The sequence below is a fragment of the Thamnophis sirtalis genome, unplaced genomic scaffold (genome assembly GCF_051295495.1).
Source record: "Thamnophis sirtalis isolate CommonGarterSnake01/CBP01778 unplaced genomic scaffold, rThaSir2_p1.2 scaffold_3, whole genome shotgun sequence".
Classification (NCBI taxonomy): Eukaryota; Metazoa; Chordata; class Lepidosauria; order Squamata; family Natricidae; genus Thamnophis; species Thamnophis sirtalis.
This window is the reverse complement of record NW_028261383.1, coordinates 1,624,604-1,637,546: the sequence shown is the minus strand read 5'-3', so window position 1 is coordinate 1,637,546 and position 12,943 is coordinate 1,624,604. Positions and strand designations below refer to the sequence as shown.

The 12,943-nt window shown below is 47.0% G+C and overlaps 1 protein-coding gene across 1 annotated transcript; it reads left to right on the top strand.

The window, feature by feature from the left end:
* Window positions 1-5,564: 5,564 nt before the first annotated feature.
* On the top strand, window positions 5,565-9,742 carry LOC148047005 (uncharacterized). Its single transcript, XM_087711191.1, has one exon. It carries the CDS (start codon window positions 5,673-5,675, stop codon window positions 7,428-7,430), a length of 1,758 nt encoding a protein of 585 aa, XP_087567317.1. The 5' UTR covers window positions 5,565-5,672; the 3' UTR covers window positions 7,431-9,742.
* The last annotated feature ends 3,201 nt before the right edge of the window (window positions 9,743-12,943 follow it).

Here is a 12,943-nt window from a genome sequence, read left to right as displayed (position 1 = left end):
TGAATTAAAATTAACAGTGATCAATAATTTGTTTTGTTTTGTTCAGGCCAGGCTGGCTTGCTGGAAAAGCCAACTTTTTAGCGTCGGAAGGACCAGAGGTCCGGGATTGTACGAAGCTCCGGGAGCAGCTTATTCCAGAGGGAAGGCGCTCCCACAGAGAAGGATCTCCCCCTAGGGGTCACTAGCCGACACTGTCTGGCTGACAGCACCCTGAGGAGCCCAACTCTGTGTGATCGCACTGGACGGTGGGAGGCTGCTGGTGGCAGTAGGTGGTCTCGCAAGAACCCTGGGCCTAAGCCATGGAACGCTTTAAAGGTCATAATTAGTACCTTGAATCGCACCCGGAAGACAACCAGCAACCAGTGCAGGCCGCCTAAAAGGGGTGTAACATAGGAGCACCTGGGTGCCCCCATGATAACCCGCGCAGCCGCATTCTGGATCAGTTGAAGCTTCCGGGTGCTCTTCAAGGGCAGCCCCATGTAGAGAGCGTTACAGTAGTCCAGGCGAGAGAGGACGAGGGCATGAGTGACTGTGCACAGAGCATCCTGATCCAGGAAGGGGCGCAACTGACGTACCAGGTGAACTGGTAAAAGGCCCCCCTGGTCACGGCCGTCAGGTGTTCTTCTAAACTAAGCCGCGTATCCAGGAGGACGCCCAGATTGCGGGCCCTCTCTGAGGGGGCTAAAATTTCTCCCCCTATCATCAAAGATGGAGCAAGATGCACAAATCGGGATGACGGAAACCACAGCCACCCCGTCTTGGAGGGATTGAGCTTGAGCCTGTTCCTCCCCATTCAGATCTGCACAGCCTCCAGGCATCGGGACATCACGTCGAGGGCATCATTTGGGTGGTTTGGGGTAGAGATGAAAAGTTGGGTATCATCAGCAAATTGATGATACCGTACCCCAAAACCACGGATGATCTCACCCAGTGGTTTCATATATATGTTGAACAGGAGGGGTGAGAGAACCAACCCCTGGGGCACCCCACAAGTGACGCACCTCGGGGTCAATCCCTGCCCTCCAGTCAACACAAACTGCGACTGATCCGACAGATAGGAGGAGAACCACCGTAAAACGGTGCCCCCCACTCCCAACCCCTCGAGTCGTCGCAGTAGGATACCATGGTCGATGGTATTGAAAGCCACTGAGAGGTCTAATAGGACCAGGTCAAAGGAGCAGCCCCTGTCCCGGGCCTGCCAGAGATCATCGACCAATGCCGTCTCTGTGCTGTATCCGGGCCTGAAACCCGACTGAAACGGATCCAGGTAGACAGCTTCATCCAGGGACTGGGGAAGCTGACGTTCTACCGCATTCTCAACAACCTTCGCTACAAAGCAAAGGTTGGAGATGGGACGATAGTTGGCTAAAGAAGCTGGGTCCAGTGAAGGCTTCTTAAGGAGGGGCCTCACCACCGCCTCCTTCAAGGCGGTGGGAAAGAACCCCTCTCTCAACAAAGCGTTGGTAATCGCCTGGAGCCAGCCTCGTGTCACCTCCCAGGAAGCCGAGACTAACCAAGAGGGACACGGGTCCAGCACACAAGTGGCAGCACTGAGTCTCCCCATAATCCTGTCCATGCCCTCGGGGGTCACAGGATCAAACTCATCCCAGATGGTCTCCACAAGATTCATCCCCGTCGACTCGCCCGAATCTACCCAGTCAGAGTCCAAGCCTGTCCGGATCTGAGCGATTTTATCCTGCAGATACTGAACAAATTCTTCAGTCCTACCCTGCAAGGGGTCTTTCCCAGCTCCTTGGTTAAGTAAGGAGCGGGTCACCCTAAACAGGGTGGCTGGGCAGTTATCTGCGGATGCGATAAGAGCGGAAAAATGCCGTTTTGCCGCTTTTATTGCCACTAAGTAGGATTTAATATGAATTCTTACTAGTGTTCGATCAGATTCAGACCGGCTGGCCCTTCAACCACTCTCTAGATGTCTTTTTCGGCGTTTCATCTCCTGGAGCTCCTTGGTAAACCAGGGAGCTACCCGGGATCGTCACCGGGTCAGAGGCCGCAAAGGCACAACACGATCCAAAGCCCCAGTGGCTGCCCTATCCCAGGCTTCCACTAGGGCTTCGGTCGAGTTGTGAGCAAGGGATTCAGGAAAAGTCCCAAGCTTCATCAGGAATCTTTCAGGGTCCATCAGGTGCCTGGGGCGGAACCATCTAGTCGGTTCCGCCTCTGTGCGGTGAGGGTAGCAGTATGGAAGTCAAGCCTGATGAGGAAATGATCCGACCATGACAAGGGTTGGATAGAAATATCCCCTAAATCTAGATCATTTATCCACTGCCCAGAGACAAAAATCGGATCGAGCGTGTGTCCCCCATTATGGGTGGGGGTCTTGAATTAACTGAGTTAGGTCCACAGCCGTCATGGAAGCCATGAACTCCCGAGCTGACTCAGATGTCTCGCCAATGGAAAGCAGATTGAAATCCCCCAGGATCATAAGCCTGGGGAAATCAACCGCCAATCTAGCTAACACATCCAGCAGTTCCGGCAAGGCCGATGAAACGTAGCAGGGAGACAGGTATGTAACAAAAAGGTCCACCTGAACTCCAAAGCCCCATTTCACAAAAAGACTTACACCTGCCTATCTGAGGCACAGTGACCTCCTGAGGTCTGCGACTTTCCCTAATAACCACCACCCACCCCCACCCCTGCCCTGGGCTCTCGGCTGGTGAAATGCCTGGAAGCCTGGTGGGCATAATTCACTAAGGGGAACACCCCCCTCTTGGCCCAACCAGGTCTCCATAATGCATGCCAGGTCCGCTCTACCCTCTTGTATGAGGTCGTAAATGAGGGGAGCCTTATGTACGATGGACCTGGCGTTAAGTGACACCAGGCGGAGACCAGGGTCCTGTAATCCCGAGCACCCAGGTGTGAGAAGGGTGATGAGGGTCGGAATGCGCGATCGCTCTTAAACAGCGGACCCGCGTCCCCCAAACATAATTTGTCCCCACCATATCTGCCTCTCCCACAAACAGTAGAGATGGTGAACCCCCCAATGGAATGGCTTAATGTCTCCCCCGGAATCCCAACCCTTCCCAGCACTCCTGACCTGTGCCCATTAGTTAGCTCTGTCCTATGCCCTGGCAGACTCCCCCCCCCCCAAGCCTGTCTGAGCAATCTGTATCAAACCCCCCCCCGCCCTCCCTTTAAAATTTGATTTAAAAACCCCTGTAGAAAACCCCTATGAAGTCTCTTCTTTGCATGCCACCTCTCAGGATTCCAAAATCCGTCATTAAGGAAGCATCTTAATTTGAAAATAAAAAGGGAAATGGATGAAAAGCAAAAGGAGGGTTCATTTAGTGTCCATTCAAAGTTACAGTGGCACTGAAAAAAGTGACTTATGACCATGTCTCAGCAACCCCATGGTCATGTGATCAAAATTCAGATGCTTGACCACTGACTCACATTTATGACGGTTGCAGTGTCCCAGGGTTACCTTATCCCCTTTTGCGATCTTTTGTCAAGCAAAGTGAAGGGTGAAGTCAGATTCACTTAACAACCATGAGACTAGCTATACAACTGCAGTGTTTTACTTAACAAGTGTGGGAAGAATGGTCGTAAAATGGAGAAAACTCAAGTGTTTCACTTGTCAACAGAAATGTTGGGTTCAGCAATCTGACCCCCCCCCCCCCGGATCAGCTGAGCTTCAGAAGCTGAAATAGAGGTAGGTCTAACCGAGGGATCCATCAAGAAAAAACACAACCAATTTCTTTTCCGGATGCACCTCATAATATTCTAATATATCTAGGATGACTCTTGTATTATTTTTAATGTGTCTGTGATATAAAAATCCATTTTGATCTGAATGTATTCATTCATTTAGCACTTGTTTAATTCTTCCTGCCGTAATTGCTGCAAATAATTTATAATCGGAATTCAATAGTGAAATTGGTTTATAGTTTTGAATTTCTTGTAAGTTAGCTGCTTCTTTAGGGATGAGCAATATTGCTTCCGTCCATGATTCAAGCATCTTGGCTTTTCCTAAAACTTCATTAAACATTTCCAATCCTACTTCCTCCAATATTATTTGATTATATTTGTATAATTCCACTGGGATTCCGTCTGATCCTGGGGTTTTAGTCTAATTTGCCACTTTTCTTCCGATTTTCATTTTTCAATCTGTATGCCAGCCATCGTCTGGGTTTGTTGGCTTCTTCAAAGAAATATTTTTTACCACTTAAATTTTCTGCGCTAATTCTTTTTGGGTTATTATTTAATTATGTTTTATCATCTCTCTTTTTTGCTCCACTGATTAATTGTCCTCCCTGTTAGGAAGTTTCTCCTTAATTCCAGCTTGCTTCTCTCTGTGGGAAGTTATCATCCAGCCCTCTCGCAGAACTATAAAATATCCTAGGAAATATTGAAAAGGCAGAATATTTCTCAGGATGTGAAAAGAAAGAAACATGCTTTAAAAGACAGAATAGTTCCCTGTAGCTTCCTGCCCATCCCCACTTTGTCAATAGGCCATTGAGAAGACCAGGCTAGCCCACTTTACATAATAAAGACTTCTCCACTGCAGCTCCAGGGGGAAGGGATATTAGTCAACTCTCCACATGGCATCTGAGAACTCATCTATACCTGTATTCAAAATACAGTCTAGAGAGTAGCCCCCTGCATGGCACCATGGGAGTCTCACAACCAATCAGAATACATTTATTACACAGGACCAGGAAACAGAGAGGTGAGACTAAACAGGGTATAAAAAGCCTAGCAAGCTCCTCCTTCAGCCCTTCTCTCTTCTTCTCCACCAACATTGAAGCATGTGATCACCTTTTCTGTTCAGGGCTCAAGCCATGTGGCCCTGTCCAACAATAAACTATCTTTCCAAGCAGCCTCCATGTCTCCAGTGTCGTCTTCCCCAATTGGAGCTGAACCCAGAAGGACATTTCTTTCAACATCTCCTTGATTAGCTTCCATCCAACATTTCTCGTCCTGCCTTCTGGTGCTTGGAGAGTAGGCTGACCTCCTCTTCATTCTGGCAGCCCCTCAAATACTAGAAAACCATTCTAGGTAGGACACATATTCAATCTGTGCTGGCCCAAAGAACAGGGTCTATGAATACCTACATGGGTTGTACTCTGTACACAATTAGCTCTACTTGGAACATATAAATCCTATGAGGGGTCTTTGCAGTTTCTCTCACATCATATAGAATCATCTCCCCCACCCAAACTGAGCAAAAGGAAAAGGCAGGGTTCATCTCCAGTTCAGGCAGGGAAATGGGGGGCAACAGGGATTCTGTCAGCCATCCCCCTCATCATATGAAGAAAAGCAGAGGGGAGGTCAGCTCCACAGGGGGCATCCCAGCATGGCTTTCATTCTGGGGTGGGTGGGGGGAATAGAGGCTTTGAGGACCCCACCAGTGTTCATATAGGGGGTGTCGCAGCTATGGTTTGGGCTATTTGGATAGCTGAAGAAAATAAATCTTCTCTCCTTCACTTCTTTTTTCTTCATCCTGCAGGTGCCACCAGGAAAACCTTTGCACAAAATTCTGCTTGCAGGATCCAATCTGGGTCAGTCACCAGGACCAGAGGTTTCGTCTTCTCAGCTTTCGGACTCATGCTGGAGCCCCTCCTCTTGCCCATCGTTCAACCTTTTGGCCAAAGTTCTGCTTGTTCGAATTTCCTTCGATAGAAATCTCTGGAAGTGAGCAGCCCCTGGAGACTATGCAGAGGGAGGAACACTTTGGCCGAATTTCCGCCCAGAGGAATCAGGGGAGGCTCTCCAAATGCTCCGATTGTGGGAAATCCTTTGCTTACCGGTCCCTCCTTTTGATTCACTGGAAGCTGCACACGGGGAATGGATCCCACCTGTGTTTCCTTTGTGGGAAATCCTTTCCTGGAGTGTGGAGCTTTGCCAAACATCTCCGGAGCCACCCTGTACTGAAGCCTTACAAATGTGGAGAGTGCAGGGAGCGTTTTGCTAAAGGCTCGGACCTTGGAGCCCATCAGCGAATCCACCAGGGAAAGAGATCTCAGGAGTCCTGGAAGCGCTGGGGAAGATTTCCTGAGAGACGGCGTCTCTCTAGGCCTCAGAACAGCACAACTGAAGAGAAGCCCTGCAAGTGTGTGCAATGTGGGCTGTGCTTTTCCCAAACCTTGCAGCTGCTTAAACATCAGCAAATCCATACCGGAGGGAAACCTTATCAATTTCTGGAGTGTGGGAAATCTTTCCGTTACAAACAATTGTTTAGAAGACATGAGAAAATTCACAAAGCGCAGAGTCCTTATAAATGCCTAGAATGTGGGAAGTGTTTCACTCGGAGCTCATCTCTTTACCAACATCATAAAACACACACAAAGGACGAAAACAAAATGTGCCTAGAATGTGGGAAATCTTTTTCCAGCAAATCATCCCGGCTGAAACATCAGAGAATTCACACTGGGGAAAAACCCTTTCAGTGCCCAAAATGTGGGAGATGTTTTGGCTATAAATCATGTCTAATCAGACATCAGAAAATTCACACCGGAGAAAGACCCCATCAATGCCCAGACTGTGGGAGATGTTTTATTCAGAAGGGACACCTAATTCGACATCAGAAACTTCACACTGGGGATAGACCCTATAAATGCCCAAAATGTGAGAAAAGATTTGCAGGTTCTTCTGAACTTAGGAAACACCAAAGAACGCACTGTGGAGAAAAACTATATAAATGTAATGATTGTGATAAATGTTTTTCTTTTAAAGAAACTCTTTTTGAACATCAGAGTATCCATACAGGTGTGAAGCCCTATATGTGCATCGAGTGTGGAACATTTTTCCGTACAGTACGAAGCCTGAGAAGTCATGAGAACGTTCACAGAGGGGGAAAAAAGTTCAAATGTTTAGAATGTGGGAAAGCATTTGCTTATGGATCATCCCTTAGAATTCACTGGCAAACCCACACGGGTGAAAAATGCCACAAATGCTCAGTGTGTGAGAAATCTTTTAACCATAAATATACACTTTGGAAGCATCAGAGAAGCCACTTAGAGAAGCAATATAAATGTCCAGAATGTGAGAAAACTTTCCGTAGCAGATATTATCTTAGAAAACACGAGATGATTCACAAAGGAGAGGAGCCTTCCAAGCCTGTGCAGAAAAATGAAAAGTGCCCAGAATGTGGGCGGTGTTTTGGCTACAAGTCACACCTAATTCGACATCAGAGACTTCACACTAAAGACAGACCCTATCAATGCTCAGAATGTGAGAAAACATTTGTGGAGGCTGCTGAACTTCGGAGACATCAGAAGGGGCACACAGGAGAGAGGCCCTATAAATGTGGGGAGTGTGGGAAAAGTTTTCTCACAGCAACACTGCTTCGGGTTCATCTGAGAATCCACACGGGGGAGAAGCCATACCTATGTGTGGAGTGTGGGAAAGGTTTTTCCCAAAAACAACACCTTGGGAGGCATCATAAGATCCATTCACGAGTGAAGCCATAGAGATGCAGAGTGTTGTAATGTTTTGTTCAAAGGGGAGACATGAGAAAAATGACATGGGAAAAGCCCTAATAGGCCCTGATGGTACAACAGTTTTTCATAGTTGTTCAACTCTTAGAAGCCATATAAGAGATCATAAAGGGGAGAAAAATTAGAAACTCTTAGATCGTGGGAGAGCATTCTCTTGTCAATTGTACCTTAAAAATCAAACTCTAATCCATATAGCAAAAGATGCAATTTAAAAGCTTGAAGTGTGATGTATCAGGGCTTGGAATGTGGCAAAGTTTTCTATCTGATCATCAGATCTTCGGATGCACATGAAAAATCCACACAGGAGGAAAACCTTGCAGGTGTGAGTAACATGTGCTTTGTGCGCATGTGTGAGCTGCGGAATGGTCGGTTGCTTTTCGCTCCGGCGAGACAGGCAGAAGGAATGCTGAAAACACCACCGGTTTCAGCTACAAGTCTTTCAGAAAGGAGCCCTAATGGTAGAGTATGACCCAGGGGACTCGGGCAGGCGATCAGCTGGGGAGTCACTGTTCTCGGCTGGCTCCCAGCCTATGCGGTGTTTTTGCTCGTTTCTTTGGCCGAGCAGCGAAGATGGCGGTTTCATGCTGGCGACGCCGCTTCCGGCAGTGTTAACGAGGCCGGCGCCTTGCAACTCTATTTCCTGTTCGGGAGACCCAGCAGAGCCACTCTGGACTGGACTGAACAGGGGACTATAGTGCCAGGGAGGGGGTAGCTCGCCCGGATGGTGCCAAAGGAGATCGATCGGCAGGTTTTGTTGTCACCGTTATGCCCCCCCCAGGCACCCCCCCTCGCGTATCACCTCAACAGCTTGCAGCGACCCTGCCGGTCTTGTTCCGGCTTTCTATTTATTTTTATGACACTGGAAGGAGCCTGTGGATTTGCACCAGTCTATCATCAGCACTGGAGAGTGGGGTGGCCAATTCACGCGGCGCTGGATGGCAGCCTTGGATGGAAGGGGGCTTTTCTTGGTGTCTTTGCGACCATCCCCCCACCCCCCTGGCTCTACTCGATCAGAGCCTCTTTGCAGTGCAACCCTCCCCCGCCTTCTGCAATTACGGAGTCTACTTCCTTTCTTTACCACCTTTACCATCTGGCTCTCTCTGTTTACTTTGTTTACGAACTTGGACTCTCGGACTTCCAGAGCTACGCCGCTGCTCCTTTTGTTGCGACTACGGCTGCCCACCGCTACCCCAAGAATATTATTCCAACTATCAGGGACATCACTCCATCTGCCCTCTATTTTACAATCGCCCACCCAACACGGCTTTCTTTTGGACCTTGACTTTGGGTGCTCTTCAGGACCTGAGGAAGGGAGAGGGGCGGAGCAGCTCTCCCTCCTCCTTCCGCATCATTGACTATATTAACCGTACTTGCGCAGTGCTCCGCACATTTTAGGAATGTAGTGTGAATGGTGTGCCTGGCTGATGTTTGTACCCACCTTTTTAACCTCATATTGTTGTATTTTTTGTGTTTAATTAACATATGTGGGGATTGCATGGATGAGTGGCTGTGCATGTATGTGAGGACTGAGAGTACAGCCTGGTGCCTCCTCTACTGAGTGCTATTGCAGAAGTGGTAGGGGGCCCAGGCCTACCTCCCATCCCAGAATGAGTGAGAAAAATCGCCTGCCGGATGGAGCGGAGGCTGTGGGAGGGGATATGGGGTCTACGGGTGCGGGGGTGGGCCGGAGCCTTCTCTGTTGCAGCTCCAGCCCTTTGGAACGACCTCCCCATGGAGATCCGGACCCTTACTACCCTCCCGGCCTTCTGCAAAGCCACCAAGTCCTGGCTGCTCCAGCAGGCCTGGGGGCTTGTGAAATATCCAGCTCCACGGTAACTGTGAATGTTGTGTATTTTAAAGTGTTGTTTTGTTTATTTATCCCCTTCCCTTGTTTATTGTAAGCCGCCCGGAGTCCTTCGGGAGTGGGCGGCATACAAGACCAATAAACTCAAACTCAACTCAAACATGAGAATACTTTTCCTTTCCAATTGGAGCGTCTTGCCTCCTGGAGTTTGTCCATTAAAATTTCCTCCTTGGAAATTTTCTTTGCTAAGTTAAATTGTGTTATAATTTTTAAAATAAATTATTTCTAAGACATGAAAATGAAAATTTGATGTGAGTGTGGAAACCTAATATCTAATGTGAAATTGTCGGAAAGCATATAAGGACTCCTTATACGGAAAGGTGGGACTAGAAGCCTGCGCCTCTGTCATTCTGTGGTAGGTCCCTTCTAGCCCTTTGATTCTAAGAATTTGAAAAGAAAAAGGGAAATGGATGAAAAGCAAAAGGAGGGTTCATTTAGTATCCATTCAAAGTTACAGTGGCACTGAAAAAAGTGACTTATGATCATGTCTCAGGAACCCCATGGTCATGTGATCAAAATTCAGATGCTTGACCACTGACTCACATTTATGACGGTCGCAGTGTCCCAGGGTCACCTGATCCCCTTTTGCGACCTTTTGACAAGCAAAGTGAAGGGTGAAGTCAGATTCACTTAACAACCATGAGACTAGCTATACAACTGCAGTGTTTCACTTAACAAGTGTGGGAAGAAAGGTGGTAAAATGGGGAAAACTCACAGGGCTGGGCCTGCCCTGGGTGTTGGTCTGCTGCCCTGGTGGCTCGCCGTCGGAGCTGGTTGACGTGCCAGCGCCACATTTGCCCATCATTGAGCTGGACCCTATAAGAGTAGGGTCCAGTTAGTTGCGTGATTTGTACGAGAAGACACCTTGGTTTGGCCCCATAGTTGTGGGTGTAGACGGGGTCTCCCACATTAAAGGCCCATGTGTTGCTTGTAAGGGGGCTTTTTTCTGCTGCATAACCGGGGTGCAGCCGGTCCAGGGTTCTCTGGAGCTGGCGACAAATAAGTCGTTCTGCAGAACTTTGCTTGATGACCGGGCACGGGGCTGTTCCAAACCTCTCGTAGCCACAGGCGCTGAGTAAATAGCCTCTTTTACGGCCACTAGAGAAACCAGTGAAGTCGTTTGCCTCCAGGAAGCACTCAAACCTCTCGATGTAGGCGTCCCATATTTCAGTGGCCGGGCTGAATGCTGTGAATGCTATTAGGTAAGCCATCCTTAGAAGGACGGAACGTGAGGAATTAGCCTTGGAGCAATGTCTCGTCGCCAGTAAGTTGAGGCAGCTCTAATAGTGACTTTGCTTCTTTCCTTTACCTCAGACCTGATCCCATCCCCGTCGCTAGTGTTCTGTAGGGAGAACGAGGCAGACAGGAACTAAGGCAAGGCAGGTTGAAGCTAACACAACCTTTTATTACAGTAACATACAGCTCAACGTAAGGCAAACCTCGAACCAGCAAACAACAAAACATTTGACAGCTGCTTTTATACCAGAGCTGTCAAATGCTTAACCAATAGAATTGCTGGATTTTCCCGCCAGCTGGCTGCTCGCGTCTTAGCCAATCAGGAGCTAGCAATGCAAGACAATGGTGTCATAGCCTCGAGGACTTAACACTTGACAACAGAAACTTTGGGCTCAACGGTGGTCGTAAGTAGAGGACTACCTCTAGATGATAAATTGAGAGTTCTTAGAACAGGAACACGGAGAAGACAAGGTGAAGACAAAAGAATGTGGAGATGTTTTGATGAAAAGTCACACCTAGTTTAAACATCAGAGGCTTCACACCTGAGAGAGACCCTATCAATGCCCAGAAGGTGAGAATAGATTTGTGGATTCTTCTGAACTACAGAGGCACCAGGAGGGGCAGGAAGGAGGCCCTATAAATGTGGGGAGTGTGGGAAAAGTTTTACCTGAAAACAAAACCTTAGGAATAATCAGGCTGGAATGAAGCCATACAGATGCATAGAGCAGTGGTGGATTCCTACCGGTTTGCTGATTGTGTGTGCGCACTTAAAAGAAACTTGCTCTGAAAGGAAGGAAAACAGCTGAGGAATGGCAATTCAATCTCCCTCCCCAATCAGCTGGGCTTCAGAAGCTGAAATAGAGGTAAGTCTAACCCTAGGGGTTAATATATTTTTATTTTTGCATTTAAAATAGTGTTGCACAGCAAAGCCATTATGGCCATACAATCATATATATGTACATAAGCTCATCCATTAGCTGTCAGTCTACTTAGTACTTTATCTATCCTTCTATCCAATCACATTGTTTACAGTTTGTTCCAGTCTTGTCACCTTGTCTTATACCAATAACAAAATCTCTTCCGAACTTCGTAATATTCCGACTCCCCTTTCTTTTTTAATTCTAGGGTGAACCTTATCTGCTTCCGCACAGGCCAAGATTTTCCTAATTATGTCTAACTCTGATGGGATACTTCCTTTCCCCCAATACTGCACATGGGTTATTTGCACCGCTGTCAATACATGGATAACTAAATAAAGCGCATCCTTATACCTCTCTGGTTTTATACCTCGGAGGAAAATTTCTGGTTTGAACAGAATTTGATTTCCCACCATTTGTTCCACCATTACCATTCTCCAATATCTTTTTGCCTCGTTGCATGTCCACCACATATGGAAAAAGGTTCCTGGTGTTTTCTTGCACTTCCAAGAATTTAGGGCCAAATTTTTACACATTTCAGAGATGGGGAAAGGTGCCATGTGTAGAACATCTTCTACAGAATTTCCTTGTAGTTCGTGGCCATTGTTCATTTCCGATTGAGTGTCCAAAGTCTTTCCCATTGAGCCAATTCAACATTGCAACCAAATTTTTTTGCCCAGGCAACCATAGTTTCCTTAACATGTTCTTCCTCAAGTTTATATTCAAGCAGATATCTGTACAACATTTAATGAAAATTTTGATTAAAGTGGGTGGGCCCACTTTCAAAGCAACAGAACCGGTTTGCTCTCTGCTTGATGGAAGAGCTACCGGTTTGGGAGAAATGGTGCGAACCAGTAGAAACCCACCACTGTCATAGAATGCAATCAAGTTTTGCTCAAAAGTGACACATCAGAAAAATGACATGGGAAAATCCCCACCATGCCCTGATGGTGGAACAGTGTCCAATAGTGGATCAAACCCCGAAAATCATATCAAAGTTTGTAAGCTTTCTTAAATTTTAGGAAAAGTTAAAGTGCAAGAAAAGAAAGGAGAAAGAACTGAAAAAAAAGAAAGGGAGTGAGGGAAAAACAAAATTGAAGAGGGCAGACAAAATGTGGAAAAAGCTATAGAGATAAAAGAAGCTTCCAACTTTCTTCACTAAAGATAAAATCCTAAGTACCAATAATTCTTTAAATTAGAATAAACCATAACAAATAGTATTTTTATCATTATCAACATGTATATCCATAAAGTAAAGCGGCACAGCGAATATCATGGCTACCATCATTCTGATCTTAAGATTCTGTCGATTCTAGCCTACATCAACAAAGTAAGAATTCCCGAACTCTTCTGGGTTTCCCTTTGTGATTCATCCTCTCTTGAAGAGCTGATACCCGTCTTGACCCCAATATCATTTTTCTTTCCAAAACAGGCAAGGCAGTCTCATTAAAATTAGCTCCTGTTCCCTG

Bases quoted from the DNA above. Each gene is read 5' to 3' on its own strand.
- LOC148047005 (XM_087711191.1), top strand. From the start codon at position 5,673: ATGCAGAGGGAGGAACACTTTGGCCGAATTTCCGCCCAGAGGAATCAG.